The 24570-nt window shown below is 38.1% G+C and overlaps 1 protein-coding gene across 3 annotated transcripts in view; it reads right to left on the reverse strand.

The window, feature by feature from the left end:
• Nucleotides 1-24570, reverse strand: part of PHF8 (PHD finger protein 8) — a 97148-nt gene that overhangs the window by 12236 nt on the left and 60342 nt on the right. For all 3 annotated transcript variants that reach the window (XM_006943754.4, XM_006943755.5, XM_004000543.6), the window contains one exon: nucleotides 2332-2427. In XM_006943754.4, coding sequence (XP_006943816.1) covers nucleotides 2332-2427 — 96 coding nt within the window. The remainder of the gene's footprint in view (nucleotides 1-2331; nucleotides 2428-24570) is intronic.

Genomic DNA, 24570 nt, shown 5'->3' on the forward strand with positions numbered 1-24570 from the left:
CGTCGGTAAATAATCAGAGACACCAACACATATACAGATGTTCACCTCAAATATTACTAATTGTGAAAATGTGGCAATAGGCTAAATGCCTCACGTTAAAGAGAAGTTAGGTAAACAAGGTATATCCACAGAATAGAATATTTTGTAGCCATTAAAATACTTACAAAGAATGGTGTAAGGACATGCATATGAAATAATATTGATTTAAAAGGCCAGGTATATTTACTGGTTTTCAACTTTTACAGTCAACCGCTAGTTACTATAGAGTATTTATCACAAGAAAATGTAAATGCTAACAACCTTGACAATGTAAACAAAAATGTGTAGTTCATGAGAAGTGGGAAGCAGGAAGGAGTACTAATGTCTGTATCTTAGAAAGTGGATAAACAAGACAGACTGACAGAAGCTGAGAGACAGAGAAATAGAGACTAAGTTGGTACATCAAGAAATGGTGGTATAAATAAACCCTATTATCTTGAATTTTGGAGGTAACAACCAGAAAAAAAAAACTATGAGGTTGCTTCTCAGGCACAGGATTGGAAGTGGGGGAAGCAGGGGCAAAGACTACTGCATTTCATCCTAAACTCCTCTGTACTATTTGCTACCAAATATACACATTAATTTGATTAAAAGGCAAAAAAAAAGCTTAAAGCAGGATATAGGCTTGTCTCTACACAGTGTAATTTTAACCATAAAAAGAAATACATAGGAAAAACAGACTTGAAAGAAACGTGTCAAAACACTAACACAGTAGTTGCTTCCAGGTAACTGGATCATGGGTGGTTTCTTCTTTACACTTTCCTCTATTTTCCGTATTTTCCCACTTTTCTATTTTGCTAATCAGCCAGAAACTATATGAAAAAATACAATCAGAAAATAGGACTTAAAAAAGAAAAAAGTAACATTTGCTGACTGGCTCACTAAGAGAACACTTCCTAGGATTACTCTGCCACCCTTGTCCCCCAACCCCAAGCCAACAGCAGAAAGGCCAAATAAGGATGGGTGGGGCCAGCAGGATCTTTATTTCCTGGGGAACCATGGGTAACTGAGATGCCAGCACCCTCTGTGAAAGACTGCTGCAGTAATGGCTTTCAATTTGCTCTCATCTCCCTGTAGCATAGGAGGATTCTGCAGCTGTCTCTCTCTCTCTCCTCTCTCTTGAGATGTAATGTATTTCTCCAACCCTGGAATTGAGGCTTGACTATGTAACTTGCTTTGGCCAGTGGGACAATTGAAAACATGACACAGGCTGAGGCTTGAAAAGTGCTGGTAAGCTGGGGCTTTCCTTCTCTTACTACTGGACATGCTTCTGCTATCCTGTGAAAAAGCTCAGGCTGGCTTCCTGGTAGACGAGGAGAGACCACATGGAGAGAGGCCCTAGCCACCCCAAATTAGGTCAAGACCCCTGAGGAAGATCTTTTTAGACCATCCAGCCCCAGCCAAGCCAGTCCAGACTAGGACAATAGCTTAGCCAACCTACAGAATCATGAGAAATGATCAGCCATTATTGTTCTGAGCCGCTAAGTTTTGGGTAGTTTAATAAGCAACAAAAGCTAACTGACACAACCTCCACTGTGAAAACCACTGAACCAATGAGATGAATAAAATTACCCTCTAAATTCCATGTTCAACTCAATGACCATTCTTTTTTCCTTCCTCAGAGCTGGCCTCTCAGCCAGTATAGGTGACAGTCTAAGGAGTCTTGGGCCTTGTGGAGTTAGGCAGTCAGCAGAATTTCCTTCATTTGATGACATTATTTATTACCAAAGGTCTGGGATGACAGTAGCAGAATGTTCTCAGAAGTCTGAGACTGCTTGTTGGAATACGCTCAAGATCTTTTTTTGGAAGTTTATTTATTTATAATGAAAGAGAAAGTGTGCACAAGAGCATGAGTGGGGGAGGGACAGAGAGAGGGAGAGAGAGAGAATCCCAAGCAGGCTCTGCACTGTCAGCACAGAACCCTATGTGGGTCTGGAACTCACAAACCTCGAGATTGTGACCTGTGCCAAAGTCAAAGTTGAATGCTTAACCAACTGAGCCACCCAGGTGTCCCTCAAGGTATTCTTTTCACTTCAAGCCATATAATATCAGAAGCAACATGGTTCGTTACCTCTGGCTATGCTGAGCTGAGTGCATGAAATGTGTCTTATCGATCATTTTTACTCCAGCCCCTAACACGGTACCTGGCACACAGGTGATAATCAACAAATGTTTACTGAATAAACAAATGAATAACTGAATCATGTCTCCTTATGTTAAATATCCCAACTACCCCCAGCCTATTTTCCCCAAACCATACCTACAGAGTTTAAGGACAGAATACTGGATCACCTTTAGGACTCCATGGAGCATCATCTGAATTTTTCTTTTTCTTGGGTCGAGATTTCAAAGCAGGGTCATCATCGTCAGACTCCAGGGAAGGATAAACTGCAGTGAAAGGGAAAAGCAGGGTAAACTGAGATTTCGTCCAGAAGGGTAAAGACAGATGGATACCTACATTTCAGCTCCTCCCACTCCTACCAGTAGACCCTTTACTTAATTCATATACAAAGGCAGGAACCCCTGAATGTGCCACATATTTTTCATGTCCTTCTCCAAGCATCACCTAATTCTGACTCACTCTCAACATCCATTTAGTGAGCAACCTCATGAGTTACTTTACTGACCCTGCAAAATTCAGCTCCAGATTCACTACCTAAAGAAGCCTTCCTTGTTCTCCCAGTCTGATTGAAATGCTTCCTCAACTCTCCAGAGCATCCTGGGTATACCTCTACTGGAGTTACTTGTTATACAGCATTTAAGAGTTGATAAGTAAATAGGTCACCCCTGATTTACCCTGAGGACAGGGATATGTATTATTTGATTTCAAACTAAGGGAGCCTAACAATGCAGAGTGGGCAATCAATAAGTGTTGGCTGAAATGGAAAAAGAAATGCTATGCACATTATTTACAGAAAGGGAATAAAAAGACCATCTGGGCTGAGTGGCAACTGAACTGGCAACAAGATTACTGGAAATGAATTATCTGAATGACAAACACACATATACAAGTATCTCATCCTATACACATACGTACAAACATCCAGTTTTATCATACTCTCCTCATAAACCACATGTGACACCTATAGGATTTAATGGGAAAATGGTCTCAATAGATCCTACTGAAGTCAACTCTGTTACTACTGCTGCTAAACCTAAAAGAGAAGCAAAGTGAGAGTGAAACTTCTTCCTAATGATCCTACTCCCACTTCTTCTAATGACCAGCTTCAAATTTCTCTGGAAATCTACTTCATCAGAGGAATCCAGTCTTGTACTTCCTTCTAGTGGGACCTCTTTTTTTTGTAACTACATGAGATCATGGATGTTAACTAAGTATACTGTGGTAATTATTTCACAATATATGTAAGCCAAGTCTGTATACTGTATATGGTATACTTTATACAATTCTGTAGGTCAATTATTTCTTAATAAAACTTAAAAAAAAGAAAAAAACGATTTTTTAAAAAATTGTGTGAAAGAGAAAATTAAATTCATTTAAGACTTAATGACAAAAATATATTTTCTAGTTCCTAAAAAAGGAAAGTTGCGGGGCGCCTGGGTGGCGTAGTCGGTTAAGCGTCCGACTTCAGCCAGGTCACGATCTCGCGGTCCGTGAGTTCGAGCCCCGCGTCAGGCTCTGGGCTGATGGCTCAGAGCCTGGAGCCTGTTTCCGATTCTGTGTCTCCCTCTCTCTCTGCCCCACCCCCGTTCATACTCTGTCTCTCTCTGTCCCAAAAATAAATAAACGTTGAAAAAAAAAATTAAAAAATAAAAAAAATAAAAAAATAAAAAAGGAAAGTTGGTATAATACACACATTAATAAAATGAAAAGACATGATCATCTCAGTTGACGCAGGAAAACAATGTGACAAAACCCAACACCCATTCAAGATAAAAAACACTCAGATAAAAGGGCACTTCCTCAATAGAGTAACAGACATTTATGAAAACCCACAACTGCTCTCTCCCCGGTATCTCACCGCTGTGTCAGTGCAGTTAGGCATCAGCAAATTAATGAGAGGAGAGAGGAGGCCCCTGCTCTTGGGCACCCGCAGGAACTTACTCCAGCTCCAGACACACCGTAAACACTTTCATCTAACGGAAGATAAGCTGTGAAATCGGATTTCTGAACCACAAGACACTTGTGTAAAAACTGCATTCCATGCCAGGCCTGAAATGTTCCAAAGCTCAGTTCGCTATCAGCATCCCAGGTGGTGCAATTAATAAAGAGCTAGCGTGGGGCCACTGGCACAAACAAGGCAGCTCCTTAGAACCTGAACTTCCTATTTGTTCCATTCCTTGGGTAGATAACGCCTGTTAATTACTCTGGAGGTTTTGTTAGAACATTCTATCTGGTCTCGCTGGATCAAGCTCTCCTCTCCAGATCGCCCTATATGGGGAACTGAAAATAATCCTCGTTTCAATGTATTTTCTTTTAGAAATTATTTTGGCGAGGAGAGAGGGAAGATGGCGGCGTAGGAGGACGCTGGGCTCACCGCGCGTCCTGCTGATCACTTAGATTCCACCTACACCTGCCTAAATAACCCAGAAAACCGCCAGAGGATTAGCAGAATGGAGTCTCCGGAGCAAAGCCCAGACGAGAGGCCCACAGAAGAGGGGCCCCTCCTGAAGTGGATCACCTAAGGAGAAGCGAGCTAAGCCTGCCCCTCCTGCCCACGTGCACCTTGCCTACCCACTCCAGCTAATACACCAGATCCCCAGCATCACAAGCCTGGCAGTGTGCAAGTAGCCCAGATGGGCCACGCCACCCCACAGTGAATCCCGCCCCTAGGAGAGAGGAAGAGAAGGCACACACCAGTCTGACTGTGGCCCCAGCGGTGGGCTGGGGTGCAGACATGAGCTCGGACTGCGGCCCCGCCCACCAACTCCAGTTATACACCACAGCACAGGGGAAGTGCCCTGCAGGTCCTCACCACGCCAGGGATTATCCAAAATGACCAAGCGGAAGAATTCCCCTCAGAAGAATCTCCAGAAAATAACAACAGCTAATGAACTGATCAAAAAGGATTTAAATAATAAAACAGAAAGTGAATTTAGAATAATAGTCATAAAATTAATTGCTGGGCTTGAAAACAGTATAGAGGACAGCAGAGAATCTCTTGCTACAGAGATCAAGGGACTAAGGAACAGTCACGAGGAGCTGAAAAGCACTTTAAACGAAATGCAAAACAAAATGGAAACGACGACAGCTCGGATTGAAGAGGCAGAGGAGAGAATAGGTGAACTAGAAGATAAAGTTATGGAAAAAGAGGAAGCTGAGATAACGAGAGATAAAAAAATCCAGGAGTATGAGGGGAAAATTAGAGAACTAAGTGATGCACTAAAAAGAAATAATATACGCATAATTGGTATCCCAGAGGAGGAAGAGAGAGGGAAAGGTGCTGAAGGGGTACTTGAAGAAATTATGGCTGAGAACTTCCCTGAACTGGGGAAGGAAAAAGGCATGGAAATCCAAGAGGCACAGAGAACTCCCTTCAGATGTAACTTGAATCGATCTTCTGCACGACATAGGATAGTGAAACTGGCAAAATACAAGGATAAAGAGAAAATTCTGAAAGCAGCAAGGGATAAACGTGCCCTCACATATAAAGGGAGACCTATAAGACTCGTGACTGATCTCTCTTTTGAAACTTGGCAGGCCAGAAAGAATTGGGACTAGATCTTCAGTGTGCTAAACAGAAAAAAAATGCAGCCGAGAATCCTTTATCCAGCAAGTCTGTCATTTAGAATAGAAGGAGAGATAAAGGTTTTCCCAAACAAACAAAAACTGAAGGAATTTGTCACCACTAAACCAGCCCTACAAGAGATCCTAAGGGGGACCCTGTGAGACAAAGTCCCAGAGACATCACTACAAGCATAAAACATACAGACATCACAATGACTCTAAACCCGTATCTTTCTATAATAACACTGAATGTAAATGGATTAAATGCGCCAACCAAAAGACAAAGGGTATCAGAATGGATAAAATAACAAGACCCATCTATTTGCTGTCTACAAGAGACTCATTTTAGACCTGAGGACACCTTTAGATTGAGAGTGAGGGGATGGAGAACTATTTATCATGCTACTGGAAGCCAAAAGAAAGCTGGAGTAGCCATACTTATATCAGACAAACTAGACTTTAAATTAAAGGCTGTAACAAGAGATGAAGAAGGGCATTATATAATAGTTACAGGGTCTATCCATCAGGAAGAGCTAACAGTTATAAATGTCTATGCGCCGAATACCGGAGCCCCCAAATGTATAAAACAATTACTTATAAACATAAGCAACCTTATTGATAAGAATGTGGTCATTGCAGGGGACTTTAACACCCCACTTACAGAAATGGATAGATCATCTAGATACACGGTCAATAAAGAAACAAGGGCCCTGAATGAGACATTGGATCAGATGGACTTGACAGATCTATTTAGAAGTCTGCATCCCAAAGCAACAGAATATACTTTCTTCTCGAGTGCACATGGAACATTCTCCAAGATAGATCATATACTGGGTCACAAAACAGCCCTTCATAAGTTTACAAGAATTGAAATTATACCATGCATACTTTCAGACCACAATGCTATGAAGCTTGAAATCAACCACAGGAAAAAGTCTGGAAAACCTCCAAAAGCATGGAGGTTAAAGAACACCCTACTAACGAATGAGTGGGTCAACCAGGCAATTAGAGAAGACATTAAAAAATATATGGAAACAAATGAAAATGAAAATACAACAATCCAAACGCTTTGGGACGCAGCGAAGACAGTCCTGAGAGGAAAATACATTGCAATCCAGGCCTATCTCAAGAAACAAGAAAAATCCCAAATACAAAATCTAACAGCACACATAAAGGAAATAGAAGCAGAACAGCAAAGGCAGCCTAAATCCAGCAGAAGAAGAGAAATAATAAAGATCAGAGCAGAAATAAACAATATAGAATCTAAACAAACTGTAGAGCAGATCAACGAAACCAAGAGTTGGTTTTTTGAAAAAATAAACAAAATTGACAAACCTCGAGCCAGGCTTCTCAAAAAGAAAAGGGAGATGACCCAAATAGATAAAATCATGACTGAAAATGGAATTATTACAACCAATCCCTCAGAGATACAAACAATTATCAGGGAATACTATGAAAAATTATATGCCAACAAACTGGACAACCTGGAAGAAATGGACAAATTCCTAAACACCCACACTCTTCCAAAACTCAATCAGGAGGAAAGAGAAAGCTTGAACAGAACCATAACCAGCGAAGAAATTGAATCGGTTATCAAAAATCTCCCAACAAATAAGAGTCCAGGACCAGATGGCTTCCCAGGGGAGTTCTACCAGACGTTTAAAGCAGAGATAATACCTATCCTTCTCAAGCTATTCCAAGAAATAGAAGGGGAAGGAAAACTTCCCGACTCATTCTATGAAGCCAGTATTACTTTGATTCCTAAACCAGACAGAGACCCAGTAAAAAAAGAGAACGACAGGCCAATATCCCTGATGAATATGGATGCAAAAATTCTCAATAAGATACTAGCAAATCGAATTCAGCGGCATATAAAAAGAATTATTCACCATGATCAAGTGGGATTCATTCCTGGGATGCAGGGCTGGTTCAACATTCGCAAATCAATCAACGTGATACATCACATTAACAAAAAAAAAGAGAAGAACCATATGATCCTGTCAATCGATGCAGAAAAGGCCTTTGACAAAATCCAGCACCCTTTCTTAATAAAAACCCTTGAGAAAGTCGGGATAGAAGGAACATACTTAAAGATCATAAAAGCCATTTATGAAAAGCCCACAGCTAACATCATGCTCAACGGGGAAACACTGAGAGCTTTTTCCCTGAGATCAGGAACACGACAGGGATGCCTACTCTCACCGCTGTTGTTTAACATAGTGCTGGATGTTCTAGCACCAGCAATCAGACAACAAAAGGAAATCAAAGGCATCAAAATTGGCAAAGATGAAGTTAAGCTTTCGCTTTTTGCAGATGACATGATACTATACATGGAAAATCCGATAGACTCCACCAAAAGTCTGCTAGAACTGATACAGGAATTCAGCAAAGTTGCAGGATACAAAATCAATGTACAGAAATCAGTTGCATTCTTATACACTAACAATGAAGCAACAGAAAGACAAATAAAGAAACTGATCCCATTCACAATTGCACCAAGAAGCATAAAATACCTAGGGATAAATCTAACCAAAGATGTAAAAGATCTGTATGCTGAAAACTATAGAAAACTTACAAAGGTAATTGAAGAAGATATAAAGAAATGGAAAGACATTCCCTGCTCATGGATTGGAAGAATACATATTGTCAAAATGTCAATACTACCCAAAGCTATCTACACATTCAATGCAATCCCAATCAAAATTGTACCAGCATTCTTCTCGAAACTAGAACAAGCAATCCTAAAATTCATATGGAACCACAAAAGGCCCCGAATAGCCAAAGTAATTTTGAAGAAGAAGACCAAAGCAGGAGGCATCACAATCCCAGACTTTAGCCTCTACTACAAAGCTGTCATCATCAAGACAGCATGGTATTGGCACAAAAACAGACACATAGACCAGTGGAATAGAATAGAAACCCCAGAACTAGACCCACAAACGTATGGTCAACTCATCTTTGACAAAGCAGGAAAGAACATCCAATGGAAAAAAGACAGCCTCTTTAACAAATGGTGCTGGGAGAACTGGACAGCAACATGCAGAAGGTTGAAACTAGACCACTTTCTCACACCATTCACAAAAATAAACTCAAAATGGATAAAGGACCTGAATGTGAGACAGGAAACCATCAAAACCCTAGAGAAGAAAGCAGGAAAAGACCTCTCTGACCTCAGCCGTAGCAATCTCTTACTTGACACATCCCCAAAGGCAAGGGAATTAAAAGCAAAAGTGAATTACTGGGACCTTATGAAGATAAAAAGCTTCTGCACAGCAAAGGAAACAACCAACAAAACTAAAAGGCAACCAACGGAATGGGAAAAGATATTTGCAAATGACATATCAGACAAAGGGCTAGTATCCAAAATCTATAAAGAGCTCACCAAACTCCACACCCGAAAAACAAATAACCCAGTGAAGAAATGGGCAGAAAACATGAATAGACACTTCTCTAAAGAAGACATCCGGATGGCCAACAGGCACATGAAAAGATGTTCAGCGTCGCTCCTTATCAGGGAAATACAAATCAAAACCACACTCAGGTATCACCTCACGCCAGTCAGAGTGGCCAAAATGAACAAATCAGGAGACTATAGATGCTGGAGAGGATGTGGAGAAACAGGAACCCTCTTGCACTGTTGGTGGGAATGCAAATTCGTGCAGCCGCTCTGGAAAGCAGTGTGGAGGTTCCTCAGAAAATTAAAAATAGACCTACCCTATGACCCAGCAATAGCACTGCTAGGAATTTATCCAAGGGATACAGGAGTACTGATGCCTAGGGGCACTTGTACCCCAATGTTCATAGCAGCACTCTCAACAATAGCCAAATTATGGAAAGAGCCTAAATGTCCATCAACTGATGAATGGATAAAGAAATTGTGGTTTATATACACAATGGAATTCTACGTGGCAATGAGAAAGAATGAAATATGGCCTTTTGTAGCAACGTGGATGGAACTGGAGAGTGTGATGCTAAGTGAAATAAGCCATACAGAGAAAGACAGATACCATATGGTTTCACTCTTATGTGGATCCTGAGAAACTTAACAGAAACCCATGGGGGAGGGGAAGGGGGAAAAAAAAAGAGGTTAGAGTGGGAGAGAACCAAAGCATAAGAGACTGTTAAAAACTGAGAACAGGGGCGCCTGGGTGGCGCAGTCGGTTAAGCGTCCCACTTCAGCCAGGTCATGATCTCGCGGTCCGTGAGTTGGAGCCCCACGTCAGCCTCTGGGCTGATGGTTCGGAGCCTGGAGCCTGTTTCCGATTCTGTGTCCCCCTCTCTCTCTCTGCCCCTTCCCGTTCATGCTCTGTCTCTCTCTGTCCCAAAAATAAATAAACATTGAAAAAAAAATTAAAAAAAAAAACAAAACAACTGAGAACAAACTGAGGGTTGATGGGGGGTGGGAGGGAGGGGAGGGTGGGTGATGGGTATTGAGGAGGGCACCTTTTGGGATGAGCACTGGGTGTTGTATGGAAACCAATTTGACAATAAATTTCATATATTAAAAAAAAAAAAAAAGAAAATCCACAACTAACATCATACTCAAAAGTGAAAGGCTAAAACTTTTCTCTGAAGATGAAGAATGAGATAATTATGCCCACTTTCACCACTATTATTTAACATTGTACTAGAAGTTCTATCCAGAACAATTAGGCAAGAAAAAGAAATAAAAGGCATCAAATTACAAAGGAAGAAATAAAACTCTATTTGCAGATGACTTTATGCTATGTACAGAAAAATCCTAAAGAATCTTCAAAAATCTATTTGAGCTAATAATAGAAATCAGTAAAGTTTAAGGATCATGAGAGCTAATAACAGAAATCAGTAAAGTTTAAGGATTATGAGATCAATGTAAAAATCAGTTGTGTTTCTAGAAGTACAATATGTAAAGAAAATTAAGAGAACAATTCCATGTACAATAGCATCAAAAAGAATAAAGCAAATAAGAATAAATTTTAATCAAGGAGGTATGAGACTTACATACTGAAAACTATAAAACATTACTGAAAGAAATTAAAGAAGACCTAAATAAATGGAAAACCAGCCTATGTTCATAGATTGGAGTTCTTAATATTGTTAAGATGGCAATAATATCCAAAGCATTCTACAAATTGAATGCAATTCCTATCAAAATACCGATGGCATTTTTTTGCAGAAATGGAAAAGTTGATCCTAAAATTCCAATGGAATTGCAAGGTACCTGGAATTGCCAAAACAATCTTGAAAAAGAATAGAATGATGGAATAAAATTGAGAGTCCAGAAAGAAACCCCAACATCTATAGTCAATTCAATTTCTGACAAGGGTTCCAAGAACATTCTATGGGGACAAGACAGTCTCTTTAAAAGTGAGTGTTATACAAAGAAACATAGTAAAAAACTCATTGATAAATTAAAATCAAATATTAAAAATTATTCAAATAATCCAAATGAGGGGAGGAAATGAGAAAGGAAAACAAATATAAATGACACAATAAAATGGTAAGCCTTCATCTGAACATATCATTAGTTACATTAAACATAAATGGTCTAAAAACAGATAATCAATAAGGATTTTTTTAAAACACCATAGAACTCAAGTAAATGGTTACAAAAAAACTCACTTTAAATGAAATCATATAGGTAAGAAATAAAAGAATAGAACAGTAACTTAAATTTCCCCTGAAAAATACCTACCATTGTGTGCATTTTTAATTTGTTGAAATGCCATTGTTTCTTAGTTTATTCAGTACTACATCGGAAATCTGTATGTTTCTGTGTGTAAATCTAACCCATTATTTCTGACTGTGCTAACATTTACCACCCATGACTTCTCCTTTCCCCGAAGGATGGCATCAAGGCCCCCTATAGGAATATTAACATACCTGTCTCCTGATGGATTTGTGGGAGACATTCTCTGGGCTACATGTTCCACAGTAAGATTTCATGATTAATATTCTTGCCACCAGACTGCACCAGTATGGTCCTGCCACATCCCTGTAAGCACTGAAGTCAGAATTCTAAATTACACTAAGTGATTATGTGGTTGCATCCATTTGCATTTTTCTGCAGATAAGTGAGGTGTACAGTGGTTTCCTGACCTCCAATGAATGAGTCAGTTCAATCTTAGAAGCTTATTTTCCTTTCTTTTTTTCAAACAGTGAATACAAGTTTCCTCTTGGTTCAGTTTAGAGAAATGAGGCCTCATCTTATTCTAAATTATTTCAGTGAATAGCAGTGAGAACAGATTCAAGTTTTTCTTCTCTTAATTCTGTATGGATGTGAATCAAATATCACTTGGGAACCAAAGATAAAGGATACAGGCTGAGTTCTGGGTCATGGTAAAAATAAATGAATCAATGAATAAATGAATGAATACATAAATAAAAAGGAAGAAAGGAAGAAAACGATATAACATACCATTAATTAAAGAAAGCTGGATTAACTATATTATCAGACAAAGTAACTTCAGATCAAGAAAAATTACCTGGAACATAAAGGGAACTAACATAATGACAAGAGGTTGAACTCAATAAGAAGGCATAACAATCTTAAATGTAGATGCACCTAACAGCAGAGCTTCCAAGTACATGAAGTAGAAACTTATGGAACTAAAAAGGGATATAGACAAATCCTTAATTATAATTGGGAGACTTCAACACTTCTCTCTCAGTAATTGATACAAGTACACAGAAAATCAGCAAAGATATAGAACATTATCATCAATCAGTTTGATCTAATTGAAACTTTTAGAACACTCAACCCAACAATAGTTGAATATACATTCTTATCAAGTTCACAGTGCAAAATTATCAACATAGACTAAATCCTGAGTAATAAAAAAGATCAGAGTAAATATTAAATAAAACCAAAAGTAGGTCTTTTGAAAAGATCCATTAACTGATAAAATGCCAGCAAGAATGACAAAGGAAAAAGGACAAGACACAAATTACTAATATCAAGAATAAAAAGGGGGATACTAAAGACATCACAGACATTAAAAGGATACTAGGAGAATACTACAAACAATTCTGTTTGTAGTATTAATACTATTACTACTAGTAATAATACCTACTAAGGAAAATAAAACCATAGTTAAAACTTGAAAAAGAAGTCTCTAGGCACAGATGGTTTCATTTATAAATTCAACTAAACACTTGAAAAAAGAAAAAAAAACCACTAATTCTACACAACCAGTTTCACAAAATAGAAGAGAAGGGAATATTTCTCAGCTCATTGCTTGAGGCCAGCATTGCCCTTATACCAAAACTGAAGTCAGAGAGTAAAAAAAAACTTACAGACCAGTATCAATCATAAACAGAGACACAAAAATCCTCAGTGAAATTCTAGTAATTGAATCGGGTAATATATAAAAAGATTAATATACCATGATCAAGTAAGGTCTATACTGTAATTTTAAGTCTGGTTCAATACTTGAAAATCAATCAATGTAACCTACCATATTAATAGACAAAAGAAGAAAAACCACATGATCATATCCATTGACAGAACAAAAACACTGGGCAAAATTCAATACCCACTCATAAACAAACTCTCAGAAAAATAGGAATAGAAATGAACTTCCTTAACCTGAAAACCTATGGCTAATATTATAATAGTGAAAAGACTGAGTGTTTTCCCCCTTACATTGGAAACAAGGTAAGGTTGTTCACTCACCATACAGTGCTTCAAGTTCTAGCCAAAACAAAAAGGCAAGAAGAAGTAAAAGACTTACAGATTAGAACGAAATGAATAAGACTGTCTATATTTGCACATGACATAATCATCTATACAAAAAATCCCAAGAATATATTTTTGAAACTCCTAGAATAAGTTAATATACCAATATTGCAGGATACGAGGTCAATACACCAAAATCATATTTATGCATACTAGCATTTAACAATTGGAAACCAAAAGTTAAAAAAGGTACCATTCATAATATCTCCAAAAATACAGAACTTTGGGATAAATCTAACAAAACATGTACAGGATCTGTATGTAAAATCTATAAAACACCGATGAAAGATATTTTAAAAAGATTAAATACAGAGGAATATACCATATACATAGATTAGAAGATTCAATATATCTAAGATGCCAATTGTCTCACAGTCATTGTAGAAATAGTTTGGTGATTTCTCAAAGACTTAAACATAGAATTAGCATATGACCTAGCAATTCTACTCCTAGGTATATGCTCAGGACAAATGAAAACATAACATATCCACACAGAAACATAGACGCAAATGTCTATAGCAGCATTATTCATAATAGCCAAAAGATGGAAATAACCCAAATGCCCATTAGCAGATGAACAGATAAACAAATCGTGGCATATCCATACAATGAAATACTGTTCATCCATAAAAAGGAACAAAATACTGATATATTCTACAACTTAGATGAACTTTGAAAACATTATGCTAAACAAAATAAGCCAGACACAAAAGGTCAAATATTACATTACTTTATATGAAATATCTATAATGGGCAAGAAAGAAATCAGACAGAAAGCAGATTAGTGATTACCAGGAGATGAGTGTTACCAGCAGGGTAACAATCACTTAATGGATATGGGGAGTTTTTCTGAGGTGATGAAAATGTTTTGGAAACAGAGAGAGGCACTGGTTTCATAACACTGTAAATGCACTAAATGCCACTGAATTGTACAATTTAAAATGGTTAAATTACATGTTTTGTGAATTTTACCTCAATGAAAAATAAAGACGCTAATAATTTTCACCAAACTGATCTATACATTTAAATACAATTCCAATCAAAATTCCAGAAGAAATGTTTGTGGCTTCAGATAAACTAATTCTAAAATTTACATGGAAAGGCAAAATTGAACTCATAGTACTTGATCTTAAGAATTGCTATAGGGCTATAGTAATCAAGAAAATAAAGTACTGGCAAAGGCACAGATACATAGATCAGTGCAAAAGAATGAAACAATTCAGAAACAGACCCACACAAATTTGGCCATTTGACGTTTTACAAAGGTGTAAACGCAAGTCAATGGTGAAAAAAGTCTATTAAACAAATGGTGGTAGGGGCGCCTGGGTGGCGCAGTCGGTTAAGCGTCCGACTTCAGCCAGGTCACGATCTCGCCGTCCGTGAGTTCGAGCCCCGCGTCGGGCTCTGGGCTGGTGGCTCAGAGCCTGGAGCCTGTTTCCGATTCTGTGTCTCCCTCTCTCTCTGCCCCTCCCCCGTTCATGCTCTGTCTCTCTCTGTCCCAAAAATAAATAAACGTTGAAAAAAAAAAAAAAAAAAAAAAAAAAAAACAAACAAATGGTGGTATTGTGACAACTGACATCCATATGCCAAAAAAGGGGCAGGAACCTCAACGTAAACATGCCTTATGTAAAACTTCAGTCAGAATAGATCATGGATAGAAATGTAAAACCATAACATTTTTAGATGAAAAGAGACAACTGTTATGACCTGAGTTTACATAAAGAATTGCTAAAGGAGACATCAAAAGCATAATCATTAAAAGATAAAATTGAAGGGCACCTGGGTGGTTCAGTTGGTTGAGTGTCCGACTCTTGATTTCAGCTTAGGTCATGATCCCAGGGTTGTGGGATCGAGTCCCATGTCAGGCTCCATGCTTAGCATGGAGCCTGCCTAAGATTCTCTCTCTCTCTCTCTCTCTCTCTCTCTCTCTCTCTCTCTCTCTCTCCCCCTCCCTCCCTCCCTCCCTCCCTCCCTCTGCCCCTCTCCTTCGCTTGTAGTCTCTAAAACATAAATAAATAAAATTGAAGACACTGGACTTTTCTAGAAAATGTAAGTGCTTACTTTAAGAAAGAAAGTGTTAAGAATGAAAGACAAGCTATAGACTAGGAGAAAATATATCTGATAAGAGACTTGAACTCAGACTATAAAGAAATTTCAAAGCTCAACACTTAAGAAATAAAAAGCACAACTAAAAAAAGGAGCAAATGTTGGAAGATGGAGGAGTAGGAGGATCCTGATCTTGCTTGTCCTACAGACTTACCAAGGTAACAGCCACATCAGTGCAACTGACACTGAAAATGACCAAAGGCTGGTAGAACAGACATTACACAGTTAATTGTAAACAGGAGGCCACATCAAAAGGGTAGGAGGGATGGAGATGAGACTAATCACAAACAGAAGGGACACTACAAGCACAAAGAAGTGAGAAGATCAGACCCCACCCCAGGCACAGAGGACCCACACTGGAAAGATGAGTTTCTGTAACATTTGGCTTTGAAAAAGAAGTGGGGCTTCACTTTGAGAGTTTTTACACTCAGCAGGGCTTACCTCCAGGTACTTTAAAAACCAGTGGGCTTAGATCCTGGGAAGAGCTATATTATATTCTGGAGAATTGGGGGGCAATAGGAAACTGGGACCCAGCCCTTCAAGGGCCAGTAAAACAAATAACCTGGCCAAGATACAGCACGGAAGCAGCAGTTTGAAAAGCACCTGGGATATACTGAAGATTTATTTACTAATCTCAGAACTTGCACTAGAGGAGCAGGAATTTTTAGGAGACCTCTCCAAGAACAAAACTATTGGTAGGCACCATTTCTCTTTCCCTGTCCCCAGTGTGGATAGCAGGTCACTTGTGGGAACCAGTGTAAACACTGTCTACCTATCTTGCTAGCACCATGTGCCCTTCCCCCTTCCTCTCCTGCCAATCGGTCCATCCAACCTACCCCACTGAAGAGACAGGTCTCCCTCCAAAGCTACTCCTGTCCCAATATGCTCTGCAAGGAACCCCAGCAGAGAAAAGCACCAGTCCAAAGTGACTACTGTCTGGGAGAGAAGGGAAGATAACCATACACACCAGTATGCCCTCAGTCCCAGTGCCCGAACCTTATAACTGGCAGCACAGAGATAGTGCCCTGCCCATCAGTCCTAGACTGGGGGCAGGCATCTTGTCCAACTGTCAGCTCCACCGATCAATGAAAGCCTCTGGGAGTACAATATAGAGACTGCCCTGTAGGTCAATGTGACTACAGCCCCAGGAGATGAGCTGAGGGCAGGCAAGTGTGTAAATACTGACACCACCCAACTTATAAGCCCATGGCAAACCCAGACAGGCCCTTTAACAGCACAGGGACCAAATCCTGCCCTGTATGCCCAAAGTAGGCAGAGTAGGTCATTGCAACCAAGTGGACTGAAGGTATACGTGGCTCAGTTACAATAGTAGAGGCACACCCACCCACAAAAGAGACACCTCTAACTTGTCTGGTTCTGGTGAACAGGGGACATTGTGCTAAAGGGCACCACAGGACCAGTTCTTCATAAGGTCACTACTTTCAAGATCAGGAATTATAGCCTAATTTCCTAATAGACAGAAACAAAGAGTCAGACAAAATGAGGAGACAGAGGAATATGTATGAAATCAAAGAACAGGACAAAACCACAACAAAACAGCTAAATTAAATGAAGTAATATGCCTGTTAAGAGAATTCAAAGTAATGGTCATAAAAATACTCACTGGACTTGAGAAAAGAATGAAGGATCTCAGTGAGACCTTTAACAAAGAGCCAGAAAATATAAAAAAGACCCAGTCAGACGCCAATAACTCAATAACTGAAATAAAAATATACTAGAAGGAATCAATAGCAGATTAGAGGAGGAAGAATAATGGATCAGCAATCTGGAAGACGGTAATGGAAAGCAACCAAGCTGGGCAGCAAAAAGAAAAAAAATGAGAATTGGTTAAGGAACTCAATAACATTATCAAGTATAATAACATTCACATTATAAGGATCACAGAATCAGAAGAAAAGAGAGAGAGAAGGGAGCAGAAAATTTACTTGAAGAAATAATAGCTGAAAACTTTCCTAATCTGAGGTAGGAAACAGATATCCTGATCCTGGAAGCACAGAGAGTACCCAACAAAATTATCCCAAGGAGGACCACAGCAAAACACATGATAATTAAAATGGCAAAAAGCAGTGATAAAGAGAGAATTTTAAAAGTAGCAAGAGAAAATGAAACCATTACATACAAGAGAAACCCTGTAAGGTTATCAGCTAATTTCTCTGCAGAAACTTGTCAGGCCAGAAGGGAGTGGCATCATATATTCAAAGTGCTGAAAGGAAAAAACCTGCAACCAAGAATATGCAAACCCACCAAGGACATCATTTAGAACAGAAAGACAGATAAAGAATTTCCCAGACAAAAAAAAAAAGTTAAAGGAGTTCATCACCAATAAACCAGCCCTGCAAGAAATGTTAAAGGGAATTATTTGAGTGGAAAGAGAAGGCCTTAATCACAAGTAAGAAAATAATGGGGAAAAATTTCACAGGTAAATGCAAACACATAATAAAAGTAGTACATAAATCACTTATCAAATCAGTATGAAGGTTAAAGCACAAAGACAGTAAAATCAATTATATCTATAAAATCAGTCAAGAGGGGCGCCTGGGTGGCTCAGTCGGTTAAGCGGCCGACTTCAGCTCAGGTCATGATCTCGTGGTCCGTGAGTTCGAGCCCCACGTCGGGCTCTGTGCTGACAGCTCAGAGCCTGGAGCCTGTTTCGGATTCTGTGTCTCCCTCTCTCTGACCCTCCCCCGTTCATGCTCTGTCTCTCTCTGTCTCAAAAATAAATAAACGTTAAAAAAAATTAAAAAAAAATCAGTCAAGGGATTCACAAAAGAAAAGGATGTAAAGTATGATGTTATATACATAAAACATGGGGAGTGGTAAAAATTTAATGTTTTAAGTGGGTACCAACTTAAGCGACCATCAACTTAATATAGACTGCTATAGGCATAAGATGTTATTATGAACCTAATGGTAACCACAAATCAAAAACTTGTAATACATACACAAAAAATAAAGAGAAAGGAATCTAAGCATATCACGCAAAAATGCAATTAAACTACAAGGGAAGAGAGCAAAAGAACTACAGAAATAACTGAAAAACAAATAACAATGGCAATAAGTACATACCTTCCAATAATTACTTTAAGTGTAAATAGACTAAATGATCCAATCAAAAGACACAGGGTGGTTGAATGGAGAAAAGAGCAAGACCCATCTATAAGGGGCTCACTTCAGACCTAAGATATATGCAGACTGAAAGTGAAAGGATGGAAAAACATTTACCATGAAAATGGAAGCGAAAAGGAAGCTGGGTAGCAATACTGATGTCAAACAAAATAGACTTCATTTTTATAAGTTTACTTATTTATTTTGAGAGTGAGAGAGTGCAAGAGTATGAGCAGGGGAGGGGCAGAGAGAGAGGGAGAGAGGATCCCAAGCAGGCTCCGTGATGTCAGCGCAGAGCCCAATGCAGGGCTTGATCCCATGAACTATGAGATCATGACCTGAGCTGAGATCAAGAGTTGGACACTTAACTGACTGAGCCACTCAAGCACCCCTGATATCAAACAAAATAAACTTTAAAACAAAGACTGCAACAAGAGACAAGGAAGGACACCACCTAATGATAAAGTGAACAATCCAACAAAAGGATAGAACAATTGTAAATATTTAAGCGCCCAACATGGAATCACCTAAATACATAAAACAACTATTAACAAAGTAAGGATCTGCAGTAAGGATCAATGCAAGGATCATTCAGAAAGAAAATCAACAAGGAAACAATGGCTTTGAATGACACATTGGACCAGATGGCCCTAATAGATATATTCAGAATATTTCAACTAAAAAGAGAATATTCTTTTTAAGTGCACATGGAGCCTTCTTCAGAATAGAACACCTGTAAAGCCATGAAACAAGTCTCAATAAATTTAAAAAGACTGAAATCATATGATGTATCTTTTCTGACTACAACAGTATGAAACTAGAAGTCAACCACAAGACTAACTCTGGAAAAAGCACAAATACATGGAGGCTAAATAATATGCTACTCAACAGTGAATGGATCAACCAAGAAATCAAAGAGGAAATGTTAAAAACACATGGAAACAAGTGAAAATGAAAACACAATTGTCCAAAATAACTGGAATGCAGCAAAAGGTGTTCTAAAAGGGAAGATTACAGCAATACAGGCCTACTTAAACAAACAAGAAAAATCTCAAATATACATCCTAACCCTACACCTGAAGGAGACAGAAAAAGAACAAAGCTGAGTAGAAGGAAAGACATAGTAATGAGTAGAGCAGAAATAAATAAAATGGAGACCAAACAATAGAACACATCAATGAAACAAAGCACTGGTTCTTTGAAAATATAAACAAAATGGATAAACCTTTAGCCAGACTCATCAAGAAAAAGAGAGAACTCAAAATCAGAATGAAGGAGGAGAAATAACAACCACACCACAGGAGTACAAAAGATTATAAGAGAATACTCTAAACACTTATATGCCAACAAATTGGACAACTGAGAAAAAATGGATAAATTCCTAGAAACATATAACCTTACACAACCGAATCATGAATACAAAAATATGAACTGACCAATTACCAGCAATGAAATTGAATCAACAATCAAAAAACTTGCAGCAAACAAAACTCCAAGACCTTCACAGGTGAATTCTAGGCTTCACAGGTGAATTTTACCAAACACTTACAGAAGTATTAATACCCACCTATTCTTCTCAAATTATTCCAAAAAAAAAAAAAAAAAACAGAAGAGGAAGGAAAGCTTCCAAATTCATCCTGCAAGGCCACCATCACTCTGATACCGAAACCAGATAAACACACTAAAAAAAGAAAACTACAGGCCAGTATCTCTGATGAACACAGATGCAAAAATCCTCAACAAAATAGTAGCAAACTAAATCCAACAATACATTTAAAAAATTATTCACCACGCTCAAGTGGGATTTATTCCCAAAATGCAAGGGTGGTTCAATATTCACAAATCAATCAATGTGATACATCATATCAATAAGAGAAAGATTAAAAACCATTTCAATAGATGTAGAAAAAGCACTTGACCAGGTACAACATCTATTCATGATATAAATTCTTAACAAAGTAGGTTTAGAGGGAACATATACTTCAACATAATAAAGGTCATATATGAAAAACCCACAGAGAACATCCTACTTGATGGAGAAAACTGAGAGCTTTTCCCCTAAGATCAGGAACAAGACAAGGATGTCTACTCTCACCACTTTTGTTCAACATAGTACTGGAAGTCCTAGCCACAGCAGTCAGACAAGAAAAAGAAATAAAGGGTATCCAAGTTGGTCAGGAAAAGTAAAACTCTCACTATTTGCAGATGACATAATAAAACCCTAAAGATATCACCAAAAATTCACTAGAACTGATAAATAAATTCAGTAAAGTTGTAGGATACAAAATTATATATAGAAACCTGTTGCATTTCTATATACTAAAAATGAAGTAGCAGAAAGAAAAACTAAGGAAATAATTCCAGTTACAACTCCACCAAAAATAACAAAATACCTAGGAATGAACTTATTTAAGAAAGTGAAAGACCTGTACTTTGAAAAACTATAAAATGCTGATGAGAGAAACCGAAGATAACACAAACAAATAGAAAGATATTCTATGCTCATGGATTGGAAGAACAAATATTGTTAAAATGTCCATACCACCCAAAGCAATCTACAGATTTAATGCAATCCCTTTCAAAATGCCAACATTTTTTCACAGCACTAGAACAAATAACACTAAAATCTGTATCGACCCACAAAAGACCCTGAATAGTCAAAGCAATCTTAAGAAAGAAGAACAAAGCTGGAAGTTATCACAATCCCAAATTTCAAAATATGCTACAAAGCTGCAGTAGTAATCAAAACAGTATGGTACCGGCACAAAAACAGACACATAGATCAATCAAACAGAATAGAGAGGCCAGAAATAAGCCCATACCTATATGGTCAATTAATCCACAACAAAGGAGGCAAGAAGATACAATGGAGAAAAGACAGTCTCTTCATTAAATGGTGACAGGAAAACAGGACAGCTACATGCAAAATAATGAAACTGGACCACTTTCTTAGACCATACATAAAAATATACTCAAAATGGATTAAGGACCTAAATGTGTGACCTGAAATCATAAAACTCCTAGAAAGTAAACATATGCAATAATCTTGACAATGGACATAGAAACATTTTTCTAGCTATGTGTCCTTGGGCAAGGGAAACAAAAGCAAAATTAAAGTATTTGGACTACACCAAAACACAATGCTTTTGCAGAGCAAAGGAAGCCATCCACAAAATAAAAAGGCAGCCTACGGAATAGGAGAAAATATTTGCAAATGATATATTCAATAAGGGATTAATATCCAAAAAATATAAAAACTTAAACAACTCAACACCAAAAAAAGCAAATAAATACTCTGATTTAAACATGGGCAGAGAACCTGTACAGACGTTTTTCCAAAGACAACCTACAGATGGCCAACACATGGAAAAAATGCTCAACATCAATAATCATCATGGAAATGCAAATCAAAACCACAATGAGATATCACTTTATATCTGTCAGAATGGCTAAAAATCAAAGACAAGAAATAACAACCGTTGGGCAGGATGTGGAGAAAACAGAACTCTTGTGTACTGTTGGTGCGAATGCATATTGATGTGGCCACTGTGGAAAACAATATGAAGGTTCCTCAAAAAAATTAAAAATAGAATTACCATATGATCTAGTAATGTCACAATGTCACTACTGGGTATTTACGCAAAGAAAATAAAAACACTAATTTGAAAAGATATATGCACCTCTATGTTTATTGCAGCATTATTTATAATAGCCATGATATAGAAGCAACTCAACCACAGATAAGCCCATCCACAGATCAATGAATAAAGAAAATGTGGTATTACACACACACACACACACACACACACACACACACACACACACACACTGAACTATTACTCAGCCATAGAAAAGAATGAGATCCTGCCATTTACAACAGTGTGGAGGGACCTACAGAGTATAATGCTAAGTGAAATAAGTCAGAGAAAGACAAATACAACATGATTTCACTCATGTGGAATTTAAGAAACAAAATGAAGGAACAAACAGAAAAGGAGACAAACAAAAAACTAGAATCTTTATAGAGAACAAACTGGTGGTTGCCAGGGCAGGTGGTTATGGGGAATGGGTGAAATAGATAAAGGGGATTAAGAGAACACCTATCTTGATGAGCAGTGAGTCACATACAGAACTGTTGAATCTTTATATTGTATACCTGGAATTAATATAACACTCTATGTTAATTATACCTCTAAAAAAATATAGGCAAGTAATTCAAAGCGTCTATTTAAAGACATCTCAAAAGAGAGATGCATGAATGGTCAATAGATACATCATTAGACATTAGAAAACCCATTAAATGACATATCACTATACACTTATTAGGATGGCTAAAATAAATACAATGACAATACCAAGTGCTGAAAAGTATGTGGAGCAATTGGAACTCTCATACATTATTGGCAGGAATGTAAAGTGGCACAACCACTCTGGGAAACACCTTGGCCATTTCTTATCCACTGCCCATACAGTCCAGGAATCCCATTCTAAGGCATTTACCCTAGAGAAATGAAGACTCATGTTCACACAAAAGCCTGAACATGAATGTTCACAGCAGCTCATCCAAAGCTATAAACAACCCAAATGTCCTTCAACGGGTGAATGGATAAAGAAACTGTGGTTTACAATGGACGAGAGCAGTAAAAAGGAAACATCTATTGATACATAAGAACATCTATACTGAATAATAGATGCTAATCTGAAAATATTATATACTGCGTAACTCCATTTACATGACATTCTGGCAAAGGCCAAAACCACAGGGATGGAGATGAAATCGGTGGTTGCTAGGCGTTAGGGTAGAGGGAGAGCACGGTTACCAAGGGACAACATAAGGGAGTGTGAGGAGGTTCTGTATGCTCATTATGGTGGTGGTTATAAGAATCTAAACATGTTATAGCAGCAAAGCCAATTTTACTTCATGCTGATTTGAAAAATAAAATTAAAAAAACCCTTTATCAAAAGGGAAAAGAGACTGAAAAGAAAGGAACAGAGCTTTCAACTTGAGGCGTTGTGCAAAGAGCATTAAGAAAAAGGACTAAAATAAAACCAGAAATTAATAGTAAACAAACAAGATGATTAGTAGTCAAATGAACTAAATAAACAAACTACTGTTAAACACCATGATCAAGTACAGCCAATCCCAAGAAGGAAATGTCAACTCAAAATCAGTAATTCTATTAACATATATTACAATTAACAAATTAACAGAGAAAAACTATGCACTTATAATCAAAAGATGCCAAAAAAACCATTTGCCAAAACCTAATTCTGTTTCTGATTAAAACAAACAAACAAAAACCTCTCAAACTAGAGATCGATACTCCCCCCTGAACTTCATGAACACCGCCTATCAGAGACCTACAGAGAGCCCCATGTATCGAGTGGAGAAATACTGGCAGCATTACCTTTAAAGTCAGAAACAATACAAGGACGCCCCCTATCACTGTAACTATTCAACAGTGTGATAAAACTAGAAAAATCTAGAGCTATCGAACACTAGAAAGGGATATTATGAGCTAAATTGTGTCCTGCCCCCCCAATTTCATATGTTGAATTCCTAACCCCTAGTACCTCAGAATATGTCTATATTTGGAGATAAGGCTTTCAAAGAGATAATTCAGTTAAAATGAGGCCACTAGGGTGGGCCCTGATCCAATATGTGTCCTTTTAAGAAGAGATTAGGATATACATAGAGACATCAGGGGCCTATGTTCACAAAGGGAAGATCAGGTGAGGAAGCAGTAAGAGGGAGATCATCTGCAAGCCAAGGAGAGGCCTCAGGGGAACCTAACACTGCTAGTACTTTGATTTTGGACTTCCAGCCTCCAGAACCGTGAGAAAATAAATGTCTGTTGTTTAAGCCATATAGTCTGTGGCATTTTGTTATAGCAGC

This window comes from Felis catus, chromosome X (assembly GCF_018350175.1).
Source record: "Felis catus isolate Fca126 chromosome X, F.catus_Fca126_mat1.0, whole genome shotgun sequence".
Classification (NCBI taxonomy): Eukaryota; Metazoa; Chordata; class Mammalia; order Carnivora; family Felidae; genus Felis; species Felis catus.